This window comes from Pogonomyrmex barbatus, unplaced genomic scaffold (assembly GCF_055798465.1).
Source record: "Pogonomyrmex barbatus isolate J1 unplaced genomic scaffold, ASM5579846v1 scaffold6, whole genome shotgun sequence".
NCBI lineage: Eukaryota > Metazoa > Arthropoda > Insecta > Hymenoptera > Formicidae > Pogonomyrmex > Pogonomyrmex barbatus.
Window position 1 is genome coordinate 840,282 of NW_028297160.1, and position 25,217 is coordinate 865,498.

The following is a 25,217-nucleotide window of genomic DNA, read 5'->3' on the forward strand; positions in this document are numbered from 1 at the left end:
TATCTCTAATTTCTAACCTCTTTTATATTCTCTTGTAATGATTTTTGATAAACCTTTTACTACATGCTGTTGAAATTTCATTAATTATATGATACAATTTTTTCGCATTATTCTTTTATTTTTTATAATTTATACATAAACTAGTCAAATCATTCTAACCAACAGTGTAGAAAAATATTTACAAATATATTAATTTAGAAAATTTATTATTACAGTTATAATATTGAAAAAAAATATTTTCAATTAAAATATTTTTTCAATATACGGTAATCTCTAACATATCACAGTATATTTAATATACTAACATTAGAATTAAATACATATATTTAATGTATAGTTGAGTCTATTATTTTTCACAATGAATCTGAAAATACAATTTATATATGGTTACTTTAGCAAAATATAATTTTTTCTTTGTTTTCTAAAGAGTAGATATTTTATTATCTTATTATCTTGTAATCTTATTAAATATTTTTTTTATTTTATTAAAAAAATTAATTTTATTTGATGATTAAAATTTTTTACATATTTAAATTAAAATTTAGTTTATTGTTAAAAGTTTGCTAATTTTATTTTTAATTTATTATAATTAAGTAATATTGAATATAATTTATTAGATATATATATCTTCTTTTCCAAAAAATAAATTTTTTTTAAATGTAAGCAAAAATTTTTATATAGTTTCTTGAAAGAATACTAATATTATTTGACATATTTTAATTTTTTGTTATATTGATTTTATTTAAAGAATAAAGTAATTTATTTCATATTATATTCAATATTAAATCAATATTAATTTATGTATATATACCTTGTATCTGTATATTTATGTATCTATGTATATATACCTTCATACATATATTTATATATACACATAATGTTTATGTATTGTGATATTTTTCATGCCATTAAAAATTTCTAAATCTAGGGAACTTCTATTTATCATTTTCTTGATATTTGAAATCCTAATTATTTATATAATATCAGATTTTGCAAGTATGTTCTATATTTTTAATTACGTAAGTAAGACTCTATAAAAATGCAGAAAATGTCAGAAAAAGAGATATAGACTTTCTTTCTTTATTATTATGATATACTTTTTATTATTTATAAGTTGATAATATAGAATAATTGTTAGTGGTACAATAGCAGTTTTACTTTTAATAATAAATTTTTTATAATTTTTATAATTTTTTTATATTAAACTTATCTTTATAGTATATAAATAGTGCAGCATATAAATAATTAACTATAACTACAGTCTTGTAAATGATTCATTATAATATAAGTAGATAAATCTGAACATTTTATTTATTAACAAATAGATATAAAGTTATTGCTTATTGAACAAGTACTGATAATAGAAATTAAATAATTCCAAATGAAATAATTCTCTATTTGTGAGATTAAACGTTATTATTTATTGAAAAAATATTAATTTATGTTATCTTCTCGATAATATAAGAAAAATACTGATATCTGTGTATAATGTTTATAATCATATTATTTGTTTTATATAATATAGTTATATATAATATATATATAATGTTTCTATATATGCATGCATCTTCCTTTCTCCAACACCAATAAACTTTATATATACATATGTGTGTGTGTATATATATATATATATATATATATATATGATATTTTATAGTTCTCAATAACAGTAATAAATGAAATTAGTAAATACATAATATGTATATATTATGTATTTGCTTATTCCATTTCATATATTAATAATCTTTTAAATACTGTTGTATTTTGTATGTAATATTTTGTATTTTTATATTTCTTAGTGACTAGATATGCTTGTATGTCAGAATTATATAAAAATATATATATTATAGATATCATACTGTAGATTGTGTATTCACAGATTTTTTCTTTTTAATGTTGGTAATGCTGTTAATTATTATTATTGTTCAATTTTTGAGCTATCTTTAGCAGTCAATTAAAATACTTTACAAAGATAATGATGACCATTGACGGTGACCAAAGATAAAGAAATCATATTCTAATATCTTAATCTCAAGCTGCAGAGATTGTGTAAAGAATAGTCAAGCAAGCATGTATATACACTAAGGATTAACATATTATAGTCGATTCATTTTTTTGTATCTATAAATAATTAGTTGAAATATACACGCATTATACGTAAAACACATATGCCTTATACGTGAAATGTATATGTGTTGTATGTGAAATAGCTTTAAAGAAAGAAAGAGAAAGAGAGTGGATAAAAATGTTACATAAAATGTTACATAAAATGTCTTCATAAAATCATACGATATCTTGCGATATCGCGTAAAGACATAATAATATTGCTGTAGCATTACAAATTTAGTTAGCTGTCACAAATAGCAATAAGAACTGTAACATCTATGTCAAGTCAAACACTTTCGAAAGTATATAAATATTAATATATGTTTATTTTACAAATCTTAATGCAGAAAACGATCAGAAAGTTATATATTGAAAATAATAAAAACCGTCTATTTGAAAGTTTTGTGTAATTAAAATTCTAAAAATATTTAAAGTTTTTATTATTTTATTAGAATATTATTTTTATATTATTAGACTCTCATATTATTTTTATATTATTAGACTCTCATATTATTTTTATATTATTAGACTATAACAGTTTTTATCAATTTAAAGAACTGTATTAATTTTTATCAATAATTAGTCAGTTAATAAATTACAATTATATAAAGATACAGTTATATAATGAGCAAAACATGATTTAAGTATTTGTTTTAAAAAATTTTTTACTAATTTATTAAAGTATCATTAAGGTTCACATTATTTTGAAAATTTTTATTACAATTCATTTTATTAATAATTAACTTATCATGAAAAAATTGATGTCTTTTCATAGAAATTAAATTGAATTAATATATATCTAAAAATCTAAATCTGATATTTATATTTATGATTTGTTAGCAGAAGTTTATAAAAAATGGCAGCAAAGGCAATTCGAGAAGCAACTGGAAAAGATTTGATGAATCGCAATCTTCCTATTGGAACAAAAGCAGCAAAATGTAGATTTGTATCTATTACGGGAAATTCAAACTGGATCGATATTGTTAATAAACATCCATGGTTAAAAACAGAAAGATTAGTTGTTAAACCAGATCAATTAATCAAGCGTCGGGGAAAACTTGGATTAATTAAAGTAAACGCAGATTTATCTACGGTACAAAAATGGATTGAACAACATATGAATAAAGAGCAACGCATTGGCAAAGCAATTGGAAAATTAAAAACATTTATAATTGAACCGTTTGTACCACATAAATCGGTAGGTTTTTTTACATAATTGTTTTTTTTTTATACACATACAATGCATTTAAAAATTTCTGTAATTATCTTAATAAAATAAAAATAATAATACTTGAAAGATTTAAAGTAAGAAATAATTTAAGAGATTTTATTTTGTTCATAATTCATCATGTTATATAGAACAATAAGTTATTTTGTCTATCAATTAATACATTTAGTCCATTGTACAATGATTTCTATAAAAATGATTTTAAATTTATATATAATTAAATTTATATATAAATATATATAAATATATATATTTATAATTATATATATATATATATATATATATATATATAATTTATAAATATATATATAATTTAAAGTCATTTTTATAGAAATCATTGTACAATGAACTAAATGTATCAATTGAAATTTATATTTATTTTATTATTATTAAAATTGTGTGTGTGTGTGTGTGTGTGTGTGTGTGTGTGTGTGTATGTATGTGTGTGTGTGTATGTGTGTGTGTGTGTGTGTTTATTATGTATATGGTATTATTTATATGTATATATATTTATTTATTATATATATGTTTATAATTATATAAATATATAATTATAAAATAACTTCCAATTTTCTCTATTGTAAACTTGTTAATCTTTTTAGCATTGATAAAAAATAAATTTTTAAGCAATTTTTGATAATGGAAAATCTAATAGTAATGAACCAAACAAAATGTAATACAAAATCTGTTGATAAAACATACAGAATTGATAAAAACAGAATGTCTTAGCGAAAATTGTTATGCTAAATATTAATCGAATATATACATATGCATATTTCGTCAATTTTCTAAGTCTTCTTTTTTTGAAAACGCATTATTGGAAATGATTTATTCTATTATTTTGATTAATTTTGTACTACAGAATTACAACTCCCTTCTTGATTGTACAACATATTTTCCTTCCTATATAATTATCTTTCCTATATAATTATTATTAGTGCCCGAACATTCGTGCAATTTCTTATGCTGTACGCAGAGCACCATTGCACACGAGCATTGTTGAAAATAGCAAGATTTCTTATAAAGACTTAACTCGTGTGCAATGGTGCTCTACGCGCGACATAGAAAATCACACGAATATCTCTAATTATTATACATTTACAAGCATATGATATGTATTTGTATTTATAGGAAGAAGAAGCTTATATCTGTATCTATTCTCATCGCAAAGCTGATACAATATTATTTCATCATCAAGGTGGTGTTGATGTCGGTGATGTTGATGTTAAAGCTTTGAAATTAGACATACCGGTTGGTAGCGAAATACCTCATCGGTCTACATTGATTAATAAACTTTTAATAAATGTGATGGATGATAAAAAAGTGTAATGATATTTAATTATTTTAAATGATACTTATTATATATAGACTTTTAGTTTTCTATTTATATATTTTTTTTATTTTAGAGTGATTGCTGAATTTATAGAATCTCTTTATAAACTCTATATTAATTTATATTTTACATATTTGGAGATCAATCCATTGGTAATAACGGATACTGCGATTTATATTCTTGATCTTGCGGCTAAGCTAGACACTACGGCAGATTTCATATGTAAACCAGATTGGGGAGAAATTGATTATCCACCACCATTTGGAAGAGATGCTTATCCAGAAGAAGCCTATATAGCTGATTTGGATGCTAAGTCTGGTGCCAGTTTAAAGTTGACAATTCTTAATCCAGATGGTCGCATATGGACAATGGTTGCTGGTGGTGGTTTGTAGATATGATCATATATACAACAAATTATGTTTACTCTTTTATAATTATATTTCTTATATGAAATAATATCTTTGCATTTGAATATTATTTAAATCAATGTTTTATAGGTGCATCTGTAATATATTCAGATACAATTTGTGACTTAGGAGCGGCCAATGAATTGGCCAATTATGGTGAATATTCTGGTGCACCTAGTGAACAACAAACTTATGAATATGCAAAAACCATATTAAGTTTGATGACTAAAACAAAGCGTTCTGATGGAAAAGTACTTATTATAGGAGGAGGAATTGCTAATTTTACAAATGTAGCTGCAACATTTAAAGGCATTGTTAAAGCTCTTCAAGAATATCAGCCCAAACTAGTAGAATATGATATAAGAATTTTTGTAAGAAGAGCAGGACCTAATTATCAAGAGGGCTTAAGGTAAAAATGAAATTTCCTATTATGAATAATGTGAATAGAATATTTGTATATTGCATATATGTTTGTATACATCTGTAATGTTTAAATAATAATGTTTTAACAGGATAATACGAGAAGTTGGTAGACGTTTAGGAATTCCTGTTCATGTATTTGGTCCTGAAACACATATGACGGCTATATGTGCTATGGCGTTGGGAAAAAAACCAATTCCTGACCCAGAAGCTCAAGAATTCTCAACTGCAAATTTTCTTTTACCTTCCGGCCAAGATGTTGGGCCACATATATCATCTAAAAATAACTCACATTCGCTATTAGAACAACTTAAACTGAAAAATGATGCAATCGATTCAGATAATGACAACAGACAACTTTTCAGCAATAATACAAGATCTATTATTTGGGGGATGCAAACAAGAGCAGTACAGAGCATGCTGGATTTTGATTTTGTTTGCCGAAGATCCGAGCCATCTGTCGCTGCTATTGTTTATCCTTTTACTGGCGATCACAAACAAAAGTTTTATTGGGGTCATAAAGAAGTAAGTTTTAAATAAAACAAAAAATGACAATCTAGCATTATTAAAAAGATATTTTGTAAAATTGTATATGTTAAATAATATAAAATAATACATCTTCATATCATTAGTATAAATATTTACTTTTTGTGAATAGATTCTTATTCCTGTTTACAAACAAATGAAAGATGCTATGGCTAAACATATGGACGCCGATGTAATGGTCACATTTGCCTCTTTAAGATCTGCTTATGAAAGTACTATGGAAACGTTGCAATTTTCACAAATCAGAACAATTGCCATAATCGCGGAAGGTATACCAGAAAATATGACCAGAAAATTAATTCTAGCGGCACAACGAAGAAATGTGACTATAATTGGACCAGCAACTGTGGGAGGTGTAAAACCAGGTTGTTTTAAAATCGGAAATACTGGCGGAATGATGGATAATATTCTGCACAGTAAATTATATAGACCTGGCAGGTAATATAATATATAGATAGGATAATAGTTCGTTATTTAATTGATTACAGTAACATTATTTTCAGTGTCGCTTATGTTTCTCGTTCTGGTGGCATGTCAAACGAATTAAATAATATAATCTCTAAAGCTTCTAATGGAGTATTAGAAGGTATTGCAATTGGAGGAGATCGATATCCAGGAACTACTTTTATGGATCACATAATGCGTTATCAAAATAATCCTGATGCAAAACTGATTGTATTACTTGGAGAAGTCGGTGGTATTGAAGAGTATGAAGTATGTGAAGCATTGAAAACAGGCAGAATTACAAAGCCGTTGATAGCTTGGTGTATTGGTACCTGCGCCAGTATGTTCAATTCTGAAGTGCAGTTTGGTCATGCTGGTTCTATTGCACATTCTAATCTTGAAACAGCTTCTGCAAAAAATACAGCATTGAAGACTGCTGGTGCATATGTACCAAATAGTTTTGACAATCTTGGTGAAATCATACAAACTGTTTATGAACAATTAGTAAAAGATGGTACAATAATACCAGAACCTGAAGTTCCAGTTCCAACAGTACCAATGGATTATGGATGGGCTAGAGTAAGTTTTATTCGTTGATTTATTATAAATCATTTTCGCGTTATCAGAAAAGAGCTTAACAACAATATAAAATGTAAAATAAGTTATTTCCCAAGAAAATATACCGAATTTAATAAAAATAAATTTGCAAAAACATTTTTGCTTCAGACCTGGCTATTTCGCTATAACCATATTGCGTTAATAACGGGTTATTTTTTAGTTGTTCTCAGCTGTCATGGCTGTTATTTCAGAAATTATTTTGTAATTTTATGTTATCAGACAAATATTTCAATTCGCCGCATTTTACAAATTTTAAAATTATGGAATTATTGTGCTTTTCAAAAAAACTAAAAAATAAAGCTACATAACGTAAGAAATTACTGCACATTATTTCTTGCCGCACACCAGGAAGATTATTTGTATATTTGCCAGTGGCGTTGAAGGATGTCATCGTTGATGTCCGACCTGGCATTCATCGATGCCATCATCGCTCTGGGGTATCAGTCATGAGGATTCGAGAATATACATGTATATTATAATATACGTATATATGTGTATGACATTGTATTGTTTAATGTGTTGTTCTAAGCACGTTGCGAAAAATATCACATGCCTCGGTAATAGAAAAGATAAGATGTCTGCTCGATAAGCAGATCCAGTTCGATTCCTGGCTGAGATGATACCTTTCGCAAAAATAATAATTGCGAATTTTCATGACTGGTTCGTGATCGAGCCGATTACGGCATTAGCACACCTTCGCTTTTTATCTGGGTGTTATAAAATATAACTGTCCGATATAACTGTCCGAGACAAAATAAAATGATACAACAACCGAGTTTTAAAAATCAAATAATTTCAGTATTTATATAGAATATCTTACTACTCTATCTAGACAAATATCTCAAAAAATTTGAAAGATAAAGAAAAATATGTCAGACAAAAATTGTAGAGTTTCGAAGGAATCACATGATGATGATACTTATTCACAGGAACTATTGTTGAGATTTTTTTTATATTCATCGTTTTTTTAAATGGAATTGTATATTTCTTGTTATGTAATATGATTTCTTTAGTTGTTCTGGATAAAAAAATATTATGATACATTTGTCAACAAGATACATTTGTCAATAGTTCACAAGATAATTTATTTTGACATAAAATATCTCGTAAATTATTTATTTATGACAACATATCTTAATATTTTTATATGCGCAGAACAATGAGAAGAATTAATTGATATAAGAGAAATATGTATAGTTGTTTTAAAAAGAATTATTCAATTAGCAATATACACAATTTTTGCAAAACAACTATATGTTTTCTCTACATCAATCAATTTATCTCATTATTATGCATAAAAATATTAAGGTACGAATAGTTAAGTTGAGAAATGAATAGTTTTCCAAATATTTTATATTTTGTACCAAAATATGTTAGAAATAAAATATAAAATATTTCATAAATTATTGATTTCTTGATAACTATCTAAATACTTTTATATGCAGAAGAATAACTAGAAGAATTATATTATGTAACAAAAAAATATGAGTTTATTGAAAAAAAACACAAAGATCACTTTGAAATATTAGAGATTTCAACCTTCACATAGAAAAAATATGTGCTTATTATGATGTATTCCTCGAAACAGAATAGATTTTACTAAAAATATTTTTTCGAATAATGAATAGTTTCAGAAATAATCGTATGGAAAGACTGTGATCGATATTTTTCTATTCATATTTTAAGACCATCAGATCTTACATTATGTGTTAAGATATGTTAATATCTTCTTTGATTTATGACATCTTAAGACTATATTTAAAACAGTCTTAAATATAAGAATCATCTATAAACATTAGCTTATAATAGATTATAATAACTTATAATAGAATATTTTTTATATATTGAAAATGAACATTGGTTTGTTTTTGTGCACATTAGTTATTTATTTAAGACAAAAACATTAATGTACATAATATTTTCTATTGTACAGGAACTTGGTTTAATTCGTAAACCTGCATCATTTATGACGTCAATTTGTGATGAACGTGGGCAAGAATTATTGTATGCTGGTATGCCTGTAACCGAGGTTCTGAAACAAAATGTAGGTATCGGTGGTGTTGTCTCGCTTCTGTGGTTTCAACGTTGCTTGCCATCAACCTACTGTAAATTTCTTGAAATGTCGCTGATGCTCACAGCAGATCATGGCCCAGCTGTTTCTGGTGCTCATAACACTATTGTTTGTGCACGTGCTGGAAAAGATCTGGTTAGCTCTCTTGTTTCTGGACTTCTCACAATTGTAAGTAAATAATAAAAGCTTAGTAAACAATATGAAGGAAAAAAAGAAAGAAGGAAAGAGGAAAAAAGAAAGGAAAGAGAGGAAGGAAGGGAGGGAGAGAAGAGGGAAGAGGGAGACAGAGAAAGAGAATTACAGAGTTATTAATCCACAGGGAGATCGTTTCGGTGGTGCCTTGGATGGTGCAGCTCGTATGTTTTCTGAGGCATATGATGCCGGTTTACATCCACAAGAATTTGTAAATAATACACGTAAGAAGGGCGAGTTGATTATGGGTATTGGCCATCGTGTTAAGTCGATCAATAATCCAGATATGCGTGTAAAACTTATCAAGGAATTTGTGTTAGAGAATTTTCCAGCAAAACCTTTAGTTGAATATGCCTTAGAAGTTGAAAAAATAACAACCAGCAAAAAACCTAATTTAATTCTTAATGTGGATGGTATTATTGCTTGCGCCTTCGTCGATATGTTGCGAAACAGTGGTAGTTTTACGAGAGAAGAAGCACAAGAATATATTGAAATAGGTGCCATAAATAGCTTATTTGTCCTTGGTCGAAGTATAGGATTTATTGGTATGGTATTATATTATATATTTATGTGCATTAATATACATTATGTAAGAAGATAAATATTATTAATTATCATTTTTTTTTTAGGTCATTATATGGATCAGAAAAGATTAAAGCAAGGTCTTTATCGTCACCCTTGGGATGATATTTCCTATGTACTACCCGAACAATATAATTGATTATAATATATAATATTTAATAATATAATGCCTCATCATTAATTGTTGTGGCTGAAGATCGTCTAAAGATAAATATGAAATATAGAAAAGGATTGATTATCGATTATCATCGTTCAGAATCGACAAATCAATCAAAATCAATACATACTAATTATATTAAACTATAACTTATATTGTAAATATAAGTTATATGCTAAAGTCATTTATCATTATTTTTGAAAAGATTATAAAATTCTAAGATATAAAAAGATGACAATTACATATATTATTACAACTTTATTAATAAATTTTTTTAAATGATTTAGACATTCCATAATATGCATTTTCATGTGAACATATTAAACGATAAAATTAGAGTATAAATGATTTACTTTAAAATTAAATAGTTAACACAAAACTAATTTCAGTAAAAGTTATTGTTAAGAATATTATTATATAAGTAATTGTTATTAATAATAACTTATTATATATTACTAATCATGTGTGCATATTATATATGGATTATAAAAAAAGTAAATATTTATGAATGCTGCTTATATAAGTCTTCTAATATTATATATTTTGAACATTTTGCAATAGATATTAAACTAAATAAAAGTGTTGAAAAAGTAAAAATTAAGGTTTAAATAAATAAAAGTTTTCGTAAAATATTAAAAACGGAACAATTTTTTTATTATATATATAAAATCATTAAAAATTATTTTTATTTATATATTTTACAAATATATAAATAAAGATTGTAATAAAGATGTAATGTATTTATGTATATACTCAATATTTACTGAATTTTTTATAAAAATAAAATATTAACATTTGTAAATAGTAAAAGCTTATTCAGACAGATTTCTATAGACGAAATTTAGAACATAAATACATTGAATCAAAATTATTATCTATATACAGAATATTAAAGAAGATTTTCAAAATTTAACAAATATTCTAATAGCACTCTAAGAACGTTCCACGGGATATACGTATATTCGAGATATTTTCCGAACATTCGAAATACATACTGCGATATACTGTGGAATACTGTGGAATGTACTTAGATCTGTAATGTACTTAGTTACTATCGCTCATTAACCTAATCCCTAGTATGTACTGGAGAATATCCCGCAGTATAGCCATAGCATGAAAATAGTTCAAAAACAGTATATCATGTAGGGCATGCATAAGTGTATCCCAGACAGCCATATAGATCGTGAAAATCTATAATATACGTGACACCTCTTACAGAAAATAAATGAAAAAAATAAAAAAAAAATGAAAGAAAGTAATGAAACATTTTTTATCTTGTATCATTGCATTTTGTAGCATTGCATGTTTTTAAAATGGTCACCCATCCTACTTGGACGATGCTGCTTAACTTCTATAATGGGATGAAACCTGCAACTAAAATGATGATATAAGTGATGATAAACACGGAATTTTGACATAAAATATGATAGATCTGGTTAATGAATGTTACTATATTGTCATATAAATAGTCTTAATTTTAAAATCTCATGCATATGTAATTCTTGGATAATTTAATTACATATATAGATGCGTGAATCTACAAGGTGTCCCAAAACTCCCGCATTTGGAGTATACAGACCGCGCCGGCCTGAGAAACGCGCGCCAGCCCTGATCTATGCCCTGAGCTATGCACACACGCGCTCATTCGTCACTTTTAATTTGATTTAACTGTAAAAACTACTCGTCGCACGCAGTTTTGCTAAAGGAAAAAATTGTTTCTTTTAGTATAAAAAAATCACGTATTCCAAATGCGAGAGTTTTGGGACAGTATCTTCGATATGATCACAGTACATTCAATATAAATACAGAATATTCGTATGAAATCATGTGTTGATAAGATATATTCGGTATATTCATATGTCATATGAATGTTCTCTAATATATTAGGCAATAGTACGTATGATCACAGTTCTTTAGTACGAGTGTAGAATATTCGAATGATATCACGTGCTATTAGGGTATGGACCTTCAATAGGATTAAAGAAAGTTTATAATTTTATTGTCAATTTGATTTAAACAGAAGGATCAAATTATTTAATTATTAAAATATTGCTAATTTTCCTGAAATGGAAACAAATGACAGAGGAACGAGAAACAAATAATGAAGAATAAATTCAAGAAGATATGTCAATAGATATGGGACAATATTTAAAAGTAGAGGAAAAGTAGCAAGTACTATGATATTTACTGGCATTGCTGCGACATTACTTCCAAATGGGAGAACTGTACATAAAGTTTTTGGATTATCTGTGCCTCTTTTCAACGATTCTACATCAAGCAGTAAAGTTCAATCTAAAGAAGCTGATAAATTAAAATTCGTAGATGTTTTCATTATGGATAAAACTTCTATGACATCACGTTATGTATTAGAAATAATGGATAGAACATTACGCGATATAATGCAAAATGATTTATATTTTGGTGGAAAAATCATGCTTCTTGGTGGGGATTTTAGACAATTATTACCTTAAAAAGAGAACTACGCGTTGTGAAATTATAAATTTATCTATAAAATTTAGTACTTTATGCAAATAATTTAAAATATTTTCATTAACGAAAAATAAGAGCTTTACCAAAAGAAAGAGAATTTGCATTTTTACTAAATTTAGGTACTTTAAATGATTAATCAAATAATGTTCAAATTCCAAAAAGATGTATTGCAAGTATTAATTCAGATATGATAAAAGAAATATATAACACATAAAAGAGATAAAGCTATTGCTAATTACGTTATATTAATTGCAAGAAATATCGATGTTGACGAAATAAACGAAAAAGTAATAAATTTGTTGAATGAAAGAACAAAGAAAATTTATACAAGTGTAGATACTCTTTAAAAGACTAAGACGAGGAAATACATGAAATAATTATGACAGAATATCTCAATTCTTTAAATCCAACGTGTCTTCGACCACATGACCAATTACATTTGCGAAGATATACTGTTGTTACACTTATACTTAGAAATCTTAATATTAGTGAAGGTTTGTGTAATGATAAGGTTGTGTAATGGTAGATTGTTAATGTTAGATTTGAATAATAATTTGAATATTGATTTGAATATTGATTTGAATAATATTATGATGTGAAATTTTGACAGATAATAAAACTAGAAAAATTGTTTTTCTTGATTGTATCACTTTATATTATAAAAATATATACCCATTTACTTTCAAAAGAAGACAATCCAATAAAAATTAGCATTTGCTATGATTGTTAATAAATCACAAAAACAAATTTTCGAAAAAATTGCAGTGAATCTTTGCAAAGATATTTTCAGTTATGGACAATTGTATGTTGCATTATAAAGACTGCATTATATTTTTGTTTACTTTTATTATATGTAATAAAATAGAACAAAACATAAATTAAATAGTACATGTTGTATGTATATATGACTTAAAGTCAATGGAAAATAAAAGTGAAACAATTCGAAATAAATATTAGCAAAATATACATAAAATATACATGGATGAAGCGCAAATAATATTCTTTTTTAATAAGATTGAAATATACGATAACAAAATTCGAAATGTTGGTATTATGTGTACACACATACGCGTTTATTTTATTTTTGGACATGGATATTGAAAATATTATAAACATTCAAATCATAACTATTTTATGTTTCCTTATTATTAATTTCAAGAGAGTTTTGTGTGTGTGTGTGTGTGTGTGTGTGTGTGTGTGTGTGTGTGTGTGTGTACGTGCGCGTGCGTGCGTGCGTGCGTGCGTGAGAGAGAAAACTATAAAAGTTTTTTCCTATTTCCTTTTTTCCTATTTTTTATATACTAAAATTACCAATTTTCAGATTAAATTTTTTGTTTAACAATTTTTTAATAAGATATTTTTTTATTAACTTTGCACGACTTTGCATTTTTCCAATATAACTTCAAGCTTTAAAATGGGTTATTTTTATAGAAAGAAATGTTTAGTACAAAAAATATTACAATATATAAATTCAAATTTATTTATACGAATTTTATTTTATATTTCGTAAAATTATTTGATATATCATATAAAGAAAGTAAAGAGAGGATTATTTTTCAACAAAAAATGCTTTTATGTTTTATATTTTGTTGGTCCACAATGATTGATCCGATCAATGTTGAGACAGAGATCACTGATCTGGATTAGTCTAGGGAAATTTAGAGAGTCTATTGGTTGAGTGCCATTGCTTTGTCCAGTCAGAGATCATTTGTCGTAAACACCTAGTACGTTTACACTGCGTTCCGTAACTCACTGCCAGTACTGGCAGTACTATAATGTCGTTCCGAAATTCATTCCAGTGTGCTGCGATAGTACTATAATAGAATAATAATGTCATAAATTTTGTCATCACTTCTTGCTGCGGCTTCTGTAGCTAAAAAGACGCAGCAGTCACAGTACAAAATGGCGATGTTCGAGAAAGAAGAATTAGCCCTACTCGATGCAGAAACAAATATTCAATATAAAATAATAATAAATAAAGAAAACGCACAAAAAGCATTGCGAGATAAAAATAAAGTTTGATATTTATATTATAGCAGATTCGATCATTCGCGCTACACCAAGTTTGTATAAATATTATTTGTATAAATATTATTATATATATATATGAAATTATTGCTTTAATTGCTTTTCAAGAGAGATCGTACATTTACCTGACTTTCCATCCCTTTCTAAGATTGATATTAATTCCAATTAATTCCTATCTCTATTAATTCCAATCCCTATTAATTTCAATATTAAAAAAATGTATTTTGATGTAATCTAAAATAAATATATTTTAATAAAATTACAGAAACAGTTTATTGTATCTACAAAGAATAAAAGATTATAAAAATATTTTTATACTGAAAGTGAGTTATTAATTCTTTGTTTGTATATCGAGATACTATATCTTCTACAACGTATTTTAGGTATAACATTTGATCTACTTTTCTTTAATATTATTAACATTTCCTCCATTGTATCAGAGTCACTATCAGATTCATCGCTACTTGACTCCATTATATATGCAATATTATTAATTATAAAAACTTTTTCCATTTTCTTATATTATTATATGATAGCGTCATATGCAGTTGTATGCAATATTGTTCAATCCCATTCCGTTTCCACAATTTCACAATACAGCGATAGTGAACTAGTATAAACAGAACGCTTGCATAGCACGTCATGCTGACAGTAAGTTATGGAACGCAGCCACGGGCTCCTAACTTCGACTTAGTAACATTGATCTAGTTTCCACCGATGTCTTAATTCGCTTCTGATAGACGTAGAACTAGATTTGAGTCGATGAAAACGCGACAAATTGCGTTCATTTCAATCCCGTTTCGATTCACAAATCTTATCGGAGTGGCAGTAAACTGATACATTTAATCGATGAAAACAATTGAAAGTAGATAATACCAACTTTACTTTTCATAACAGTAGTTGTTTATTATATATCAGTAATCGTTCCGTATAATTGATGATTCAACAAAATTATTTCAAAATCCATTTTTGTTACACAACTATAAGTGTAATTTATATATGTATTTTTCAGAGATTTTTTATTTGTTTTTCATTTGTTTATATTCGATAAACAAAAGTTATGTTGGTTCTATTGAAATGTCAGTCTTTCTCACTTCTACTTTACTTCCGATGGAAACAGCATATTAAATTTGATTCGTAGTAAAATCGAATTGAAGCTTTGAGTATGTAGACATGAAGGAGGAATTACCTATATTTCCTATAAGCCGAGTGTGTCCAAAGTATGTGCGAGAGAGAAAGATATACGAGTGATACTCGTCGTCTCTGCGCATGCGTCAAAATCGTAAGCAATAGCTTATTCATTGAAATTGATAAGAAACAATTATCTGCTGATATATTTGGCTATAATTATTTATCAATATTAATAGTACTCAGTCCATATGTCGACGACGTATTTAAATATATCAGTGGATTTGTTGTAAGAAAGTTATTAGGACATGTTTGTCACATTTGTGCAACTTTTGTCACTGAATCGACTGATTCAATTTTGATTACTGTCAAAAACAAAGATAATTTAATTTTTTTTGGATGATGTCATAAAAATAACACAATACTCTGAAGCAGTTATTCGATTAAATTATAATACAATTCGCACTAGAAAAAATATTAAGATAATTATGACTATGAAAATGTTTAACGATGTTTATCATTCAGTGTTTAATTGTGCGCATTGTGCGCTGTCATTAAACTGAATGACAGTGTTCAATGACACATTTTGCAGCAGGATGACAACCATAAAACGCAAATTATTAAAAGCATAATTGTATTAGGTGTACAAAAAAGTTCTGAGCTTTAGATTTCATACAACCGAAATAACAATTTAAATTTTATATATCTTCCCGCTCTTTTGCGATTTTAAAGTGTTGACATTTGGTCTTTTAAAATACCATACGGTTTGGCGTTTGATGCATATAACCTCAAAAATCAGTAGTGTTCACGATGACAAAAGAGCATATTCGATTTTCCATCCACTTCGCGTTTCATCTGAAGAAAAATGCTGCTGAAGACTGCAATGATTTGTGCTGCATATGGAGAGAACGCTGTAAGTCATACTACATGTAAAAGATGGTATCAAAAATTTCGCCAAGGAGATTTCAATCTTGAAGATGAACCGCGTGCTGGACGCCCTCAAAAGATTGAAACGGACGAATTGCAAGCACTGCTGGATATAAACTCTGCGCAAACTGAAAAGGAGCTTGCAGAACAGCTTGGCGTTACGCAGCAAACCATTTCCGTACGTTTACATACGATGGGAAAGGTTCAGAAGGAAGGCAGATGGGTTCCGCATGAATTATCCGAAGACAAAAATCAAAAACAAGCAAAAATCGTCGACGCAATGACACTGCACTCACTTTGCTTTCAAAGTTCCGGAAAAAAGATTTTCTGCATAAAATCATTACAGGCGATGAAAAGTGGATTCTTTATGATAACCCTAAACGTAAAAAATCATGGGTTGACCCTAGTCAACCTTCGACATCGACGCCAAAGCCCAATATCCACGCCAAGAAGGTTTTGCTCCATATCTGATGGGATTGGAAAGGTGTATTGTATTACGAGTTGTTACAACCGGGTGAAACAATCACGGCAGAACGCTACCAACAACAATTGACCAATTTGAGAGATGCATTAGAAGAAAAGAGGCCATTTACTAGCCAAGGACGTTGTAAAGTGATCTTGTTTCATGACAATACTCGACCACATGTTGCGAAAGCGACTCAGGACCATATCTTTGCGTTAGGCTGGGAATTTCTCCCGCACGCGGCGTATAGCCCAGACATGGCGCTTTCCGATTACTACCTATTCCGGTCGCAGCATCATTTGGCTGATACACATTTCGTGAGATTTGAAGAGATACAAAAATGCATTGATGACTTTATCGCTTCGAAGCCGGTGAGCTTCTATCGTCAAGGAATTCGCAAGCTATCCGAAAGATGGTAAAAGGTCGTTGATACAAACGGAATATTTCGCTGATTAATATTTTTTTGTTTGTTTTTGAATAAAGATTGAATTTTACAAAAAAAAGCTCAGAACTTTTTTGTACACCTAATAATTTATGTTAATTTGCGTTTATTCCATGAGGTTAAGTGCGCTACCGATTTAATACACAAGATTATATTAGATGTAAGTTTACAAAATTGATTCATTTTAAACATCAATAAAAATTATTTTCTTGTGTCATAATGGTATATATTAATATTTATTTAACATTTCACTATTACATCCCTATATAATATCATTTATGACAATTTTTGTCACCTATTGTTCTTCACATCACACTATATGTAGATTGCTTGCCTATAGTCAATTTCAACGCATGTGCAGAAAGAACGAGTATCACTTGTATATCTTTCTCTCTCGCACATCTTTGGCACACTTTCGGTGTCAATATTCCCCTTCCATATCTATATACTCAGAATTGAAGACTTCGATGGAATTATTGATGTTATAACTCCTATTTAAATAAGTCGCATTTACACATTCAGGCTTGTCTTACTCTCACCAAGTTGAAATAGCTTAACAATTTTCAAATGAAGTGCGTCAAGGATTTTCATTAATATCAATATAAAGTGACGAAAAATTAGACAAATACTTGCTTGTGGTAAGATTGTAGCATAAAAAAAACGTGATTTTCATGCTTTTTGGTTTCCATTTCTTATTTTCTGATCTCTCTTTCTGTATGGCATAAAATATTAAATAACCAACCCTATAAACAATGAAGAGTCAAGACGTTTAATTTTTACGGTTGGCATTATCCTTAGGCTGGTTAATACCAGCCTAATGTAATCATTTGTTGAACGACAAATTTTTCAAGCATCTTGATTGATTGCAGGATAGAAAGTTTCTAGAAATTTGAAAATTTCTCTATTTTGCAACCAATCAATACGTCTACAAAATTTGTCGTACGACGCATATAATAGCACTCTTAGACTGGTATTACACTTGTCGTACGACAAATTTTTTAAGTGTCTTGATTGATTGCAGGATAGAAAGTTTCTAGAGACTCAAAAATTTCTCTATTCTGCAGCCAATCAATACGTCTGAAAAATTTATCGTACGACACATGTAATAGCATCCTTATACTGCAGCCGTTTACACGGTTTTTTTACGTCATGTAGCAACTGTAAGGCTGGTTCCCCATGCAGCGTATTGCACGTATCGCGGATCGCGCGTATCGAAAATCTAACCAATTGCGGACGTTCTGCTGTTTTCGATACGCTGTTTTCGGAGTTTGTTTCGTAATCCCATGCGGAATTCGTGTAAACAGATCAGGCGAATAGCCAATCACAAACAATTTTCGTTATTTCCCTTCATTTAAACAGTTTTGTAATTGGTAAACCGCTGATTTATTTACGCTCATTCCACTTCATGAGACAGAGGAACGAAACTCTCGCGTACCGAAAACAGCGGAACGTTCGCGATAGAAAAAAATCTAACATCTGCGCAGTCATTTCTTTATTTTTGACAGAATTGCTAAAGAGAATCACGTAAGTATCAAATAATTAAAATTATGTACATTATAACAGAATATATTGCAGTATACATTAGTATGTTTATACACTAGCGGCCAAAAATGCTTTCCCCCTTAAGTTAGTAGCGTTTCAGGTAGAATATATCCACTCAGATAACAAAATGCGCGCACAGTGTGTTCACGAAGCGCGCACGTTGTGCGGACTATTCGCACAGCTTGTGCTCACGGCACCCGACGGATGCGTCATCATATGAAACTCATATCGCTCGCACTCATGAGTGTCGCACGCATGCGGATGATATGAATCTCAAATGAGACTCCAAACTCACATTGCTCGTATGCATTAGTGAACAATAAAAGTATGTGAAAAAAATGTAATAAAAATGCGTAATGATTGGAATTTTTTATGGTATTTTATAAATTTGTAAATCAAATAGTTTTGCTACTATTTGTAAATCAAATTGCATGTAAAAAAAATCTACAATAAACTGCAAAGTGCCTCAACTTATATTGAGAACTATACACAAAGCGTGAAAATGTTAGTAATTTGTTGGAATGTAGCTGTCTAAATTGAACAAAAAAAAACATTATTATGAAAGATTATATCTTAATAAAAAAATAATACTTGAAATACTGAAAAAATAATACTTGAAAAGAAACAGTAAAACGTATACACAGAAATTGAGAAAATAAACATATTATATATTATAAATATATTAAAATAAACATATATTATATTAAATAAACATTTGTATATATAAAATATCAATATATTTTTATCAATATATTTTTTATATAAACTCATATCTGCAATTTATCTGCACTTAATTTATCTGTAAAAATATATAACAAATGCCTGACTGTGGCAATTCCATGTGTCCCTGTTGGATTAATCTTTGAGAATGGTAGAATCTGATTCGTCAGTCTCAAACTTAGCAATTACTTGTCTCACTTTCTTGCGATATCATTATTTTATAACCCGTAAAACCTCCAGCATTTCTGCTTTAAATTCTATCTTATTTTCAGGGCCTTTAAAAAGCGGGCATTTCTGTGCTGCAATTGAAAAAAGAAAATGAACCGTATAGTATCAGTTACATGAGTAAATAAATTTATAAACACATTAAAAATCAATGAAGGATATGTTTTATGTAATGTGTATGTATATGCATGTGCACGCGTGTGCGTGGATGTGTGTGTGCGCGCATGGTCGTGTGTGTGAATAACACAATTGTATTATATAAATGAATATAAATAATTAGTATATATTAATAATTATAATTATAAAATATCTGTATAACTATATAATAAATTAGACATTTTTGTGTTGCCAAAGTCCTTAGTTTCAACCTCACCGAAGTGATTAACTAATTCGTCAGTCATTATGTGATTTAGAGATGTATGCAAAAATTTTCTCAATTTCGCATCTCCCAAAGATTGTAAATAACATTACACGGAAACAAAAATAAGATATATTATTAATTATATTTTATTTTTGAATGCTATACCCAATTAATATTCCAGTAACTGATACATATTAGATTATACTATGTAATGAATTTATAAATTTACTCACCAATTTATTGCGTTCATTTATTTTGGTCTCACTCTCAAGGTCATAAAAGTCTTCCAATGATTTCAATAGAAAGCCATCGAGAGGCTCGTAAAACGTTTTAGAGATCTCGTCTGTACTCATTGACAATTTTTCTAAGATCTTTTTTATTTGCAAAATTATTTGTTCTATGCGCTTCAAGTAGGGTTTCGTATTGAGTTTCCAGTATTCCAAAAAATACAAATATTGTAATTAGATAATATGAAATATAAAATATTATTGTAACTTTTAGACTATTAAATTTTTATAATGTAATTGCAAATTTTGTTGCAAAGGATTATATTATTTTCATTTAATATTTATATTTATATTTATTTAATTAAGAAATCACTTTTTAAAAATTTGTTATTTGAACAAAATCATGTAAGTATTATCATAATATACTATAATAGTATATCATACTGTCATGAGTGAGTAAGTTGAAAATGTTTTTATAAAACTCATGTTACATATTTTCTCGCAACAAAGTTAGAAAAGAAATGACATTAATTAACCAAGAAAAATAAGATTCGCGTTTCTCTTATCCGTAAAATGTATAGATATAAAAAAATCTCAATTACTTTACTGTTTAGCATTGAAAGTAAAAACATTAGGGTCTTGAAGAGGTCTTATATAAATGTTGAAGAATCCTCATAAATTTTAGAACAAAAATCTAATATGAATTATTGAACTTATAAGAGTATGTAATATTTGTAATATATGTAATTTGTAATATATGTAATTTTTGTTTTAGAACATATGAAACATCACGGTACAATAAGGCAAACAATTTTTATAGTCGGCAATAAGTTAATTTTGAAATTTTTTTTCACACAGAAGAGTCAATTTATTTGATTAATATCCGAAATATTTCAACAAGTTACTTACTTAAATTTTTCAAGTATATCATGGCAGTTAATATACTTGTTGCCATGCATATACGTATGATGACCGAAGAAAGTGCCATGTACTCTTTCCTTCTGACAGTATAACAGGAAAAGGTGAACTTCCACTTTATTCTGATATAATTATTATCAAGGGAATCATTAGTAATTGCTTCATTTTTATTGAATAAAAAATAACAAACGTATATAATAAAATGAAATATTATACAGGGTGTCTCACAATTACCGTACAATATTTTAATAGTGTATTCTAGAGGTAAAGTAGAAAAAAATCTTTGTACGAAAATGTTGAGACTACAATAGTTTTCGAATTATAACCGATTAAATGTAAACAGTCATATCGCGAAGTCGCGCGCTTGGGTTTGTAGTTACACAAACTCGTGCATCGATCTGTCATCTGTTATTGATTTTCATTTAATAATTTTTAGCAGCGGATTACTAATAGCATTATAAATTCTATTATTAATTTTTATTATAATAATCTAATAGTTTTATATTTGAGAATCAAAATTTTTTGTATTTTTAACAAAAAAGAGCCTGAGCGTGCGAATTTTACTATATTACTAGTTATCTTTGATCGGTTATAATTCAAAAACTATTGTAGCCTCAACATTTTCATAAAGATTCTTTTTTCTACTTTGTCTCTAGAATACACTATTAAAATATTATACGGTGGTTGTGAGACACCCTGTATATACTCAATATATTCATAAATTATTTATTATTACTAATTTACATTTACACGTAGCTTATAAATTTCGAATTTTCAAATTGATACTTTATATTCATATAAAATAATGTTGAATTTGGAGTGATAAAATTGAAATTGTTAATGTATTAATGAAAAGTATTAATGAAAAAAAACATATTTAATTACTTATATTAACATCTACTTACAAATTTTCGTCTATGTGTATAGGATCAGTGTTTATGTATTTTGATGTACTTGATTTTTATTTTCCAGTGACGCATTAATAGATTTTTGCTCCCTTTCTTTTATGAAAAGACGTAATCGGTCGTAATTCTGCTTTCATATTTCTTTCATCCTTGAATTTTTTTCTTTGTTTAACCGTCGTTTATCGTCAGACGTTTATCATTATCACGTTTTGGACGCGTGACTACTCTGCCACTGGTAATAGAAATTTTTAAAGTTTTCTTTTCTTTTAGTGCTTTGCTCATGTTCAAAGTTTGAATTTCGAAAATTCAATAATAATAATGTTTAATCGTCTGCAAATATTTTTATTTTTATTTCACAAAATTAATGATAATTTTTTCCTTATAAACATTGTTGTCGTTTTTGTTGTATTAGGTTTGCATGATATAGTAAATTTTTACTATTTTAAATGTGAATATTATACCGGATGTTTATTTATAATAGATACTTTTATATGTACATTTTAATTATTAGTAGAGCAGATAGTATAATTTTGTAGTTTCCAATAATTAATAATATATTATATACGATACAGAATATTATTTAATATTGAGGTAATATTAAGGAGGTAAGGAGAGATATGCAGATCCATTCATTTGCAACAATGCCTTCTTTGTCGCTTCGTTTGGACATCTTGTACATCTTCCATTTCACATTATTTAAATTGATTGCTTCGATTCCTTGTAAACATTAAGACGTCCTAATGGCTTTTCGGATATCCGAAAAGATGTACAGAAAGACGACTAAAGACGTCTTATGTCCTGATTTTAAACGTCTGATAAGACAACTTTTGGACGTTTTATAAAACAACTTTTGGACGTCTTATCAGATGCTTTTTGAACGTCTTATAAGATAACTTTTAGACATTCTTTATGACATTCTCTAGACGTTTTCCTAATTTATTGACAATAATTTTAACACGTTTAAAATAAAAAAGATGAATTTTAGTTTATATTGTTTATTTCATAAACAATATCTACGTCGTACATTGCATATAGTCTATCACATATAGTCATATACAGAATATAAAGATTATAATAAAATATTTTACAAAGTTTACAAGTATGTGAGCATAGTTTATAAAAGTATATTGTTACAAAAAATCAAACGAAAGCCAAATCTAAATATATTACAAAGAATCAAAGCTAAATATATTACGAAAAATCGAAGAATCAAATTTATCAATTTACGCTATTCAACACAAAAAATGCATGTCATGAGTTTTAGTTTAGTCATACAATATACACAATTTATTACAATTGCTAACAATAAAATATTTTAATTTTTAATTCTTTTGGACAAGTTTATTTAACACTTATTGTGTGTAGAAAAATATTAACATTAATTAATCGATTTATTTATAGAGAACCGGACGTAAATAATTTATTACAAAGAACCAAACGTTTATAATTTCTATAAGTTCGGAGGTAATATTAGAGACTTTATTGAGGATAGGTTGCGCAAATTTGGAAATAAGTGGCGGAGGCGTGAAAGACTGCGCATTTGAATGATGTAGAATGAAAAAATTCCATAAATCGATGCATGGGTTTAATATCCAAGATTCATACCACAAATTTGAACTAATTAATATATTTATATGACGTTAATACAAATTGCTGTCAAATTAACATTGATAATGAATATGATCTTCTCTCTATAATTCTCTCTATAATTGACCCCTTAATTTATGTAGAGCGCGACGATTGAGTTGACAATTGGCTCGATTGTGTTAACCATAAAAATGCACAGTCAGTTACATTTTATTATTTTGTCAAATTACTTAAAATTTTCGTGTCTTATTAATTATGAATATTACCATTATTATATATTATTTACCATTCGCATATGACCGATTTAGAGGAATTAATTCCATTTGAAATTATATTTAATTAATTATAATGTATTCCTATATAAATGCTGCCATTATTTTATAAAATTTATGTCTACTTTTATCATATTTCAATAGATAAGACAATAATCAAATAATTTTCGCTTAAAAATTTGATTTGTGATTGTACTTTTTTTTGTTACAATTTTATTATATCTCAATTACATATTAATTAAATTTTCATACATCAAATCATTATGAATTGAAGCGATTTTATAAAATAAGAAAAGAAATACTATCTATTTTCGATAATGTTTTTTCTTAGAAAATTAATAATAACTCAAGTTAACAATAATCATAAATCTATAGAAAGAATAGATGAAATGTGAAATGGAAAAATCCATATAATGGTCCATTAACTACGTTACTTATTTTTAAAATGACTTACTTTCCGTATATTGCATATATAACTTATGATTCGACAAATAGCCGTCTCTCTTACATTTCGCGACAATTTGAAAAAGTTATTTACGGTTCATAGATTTTTTAACATAACAAAAAGCGAATTGCAATATATAGAATATAAATCATATAAAAATCGCCCATACGAAATATTACACAATAATGTAGAATTCTCGAACGTGTGCGTGTTTCTCCGTGGATGTTCTTTTTGTTTGCATACAAATAATTTTGCAAGATCAACCGCGCCATGTCAATTTTGCTCGGTAACATTCTATTTAATGATGGCTTAGCAATAGACATCAAATCGATTAGCGCATCCATTGTTTATGCGTTACGTAAAAACATCATGCAACATTGATCGTTTCCTGAATATAATTGCACGATATCAATTGTTGATTAATCGCTTTCTT

The 25,217-nt window shown here is 27.7% G+C and overlaps 2 protein-coding genes and 3 long non-coding RNA genes across 7 annotated transcripts in view; 3 read left to right on the forward strand and 2 right to left on the reverse strand.

Annotated features, from left to right (window-relative positions):
* The window catches only part of ATPCL (ATP-citrate synthase), a 10,971-nt gene extending 228 nt beyond the window's left edge, over positions 1–10,743 (forward strand). The window contains exons 2-11 of one of the 2 annotated variants that reach the window (XM_089082243.1): positions 2,947–3,304; positions 4,466–4,659; positions 4,741–5,051; positions 5,165–5,483; positions 5,587–6,019; positions 6,153–6,478; positions 6,544–7,063; positions 9,036–9,341; positions 9,493–9,910; positions 9,995–10,743. In XM_089082243.1, coding sequence (XP_088938369.1) covers positions 2,963–3,304; positions 4,466–4,659; positions 4,741–5,051; positions 5,165–5,483; positions 5,587–6,019; positions 6,153–6,478; positions 6,544–7,063; positions 9,036–9,341; positions 9,493–9,910; positions 9,995–10,086 — 3,261 coding nt within the window. In that variant the 5' untranslated portion in view covers positions 2,947–2,962 and the 3' untranslated portion in view covers positions 10,087–10,743. The remainder of the gene's footprint in view (positions 1–2,946; positions 3,305–4,465; positions 4,660–4,740; positions 5,052–5,164; positions 5,484–5,586; positions 6,020–6,152; positions 6,479–6,543; positions 7,064–9,035; positions 9,342–9,492; positions 9,911–9,994) is intronic. The other variant, XM_089082242.1, reaches the window with a different exon arrangement.
* LOC148935053 (uncharacterized) overlaps positions 1–25,217 on the reverse strand; it is a 146,657-nt gene that overhangs the window by 36,000 nt on the left and 85,440 nt on the right. The gene's annotated exons all lie outside the window — the stretch shown is intronic.
* LOC148935054 (uncharacterized) lies at positions 15,817–17,795 on the forward strand. The gene is made up of 2 exons (XR_016140561.1): positions 15,817–16,663; positions 16,710–17,795. It is a non-coding gene; the product is annotated as an uncharacterized LOC148935054 (long non-coding RNA).
* Positions 18,743–25,217, forward strand: part of LOC148935055 (uncharacterized) — a 34,627-nt gene continuing 28,152 nt past the window's right edge. The window contains exon 1 of the long non-coding RNA XR_016140585.1: positions 18,743–19,106. This is a non-coding gene — a long non-coding RNA (uncharacterized LOC148935055). The remainder of the gene's footprint in view (positions 19,107–25,217) is intronic.
* On the reverse strand, positions 20,058–21,451 carry LOC148935056 (uncharacterized). Its single transcript, XM_089082522.1, has 3 exons — positions 20,660–21,451; positions 20,390–20,535; positions 20,058–20,150 (listed from the first exon to the last, which is right to left on the reverse strand). The coding sequence occupies exons 1-3, from the start codon at positions 20,781–20,783 to the stop codon at positions 20,058–20,060; spliced, it is 363 nt and encodes a 120-aa protein (XP_088938648.1). The 5' UTR covers positions 20,784–21,451.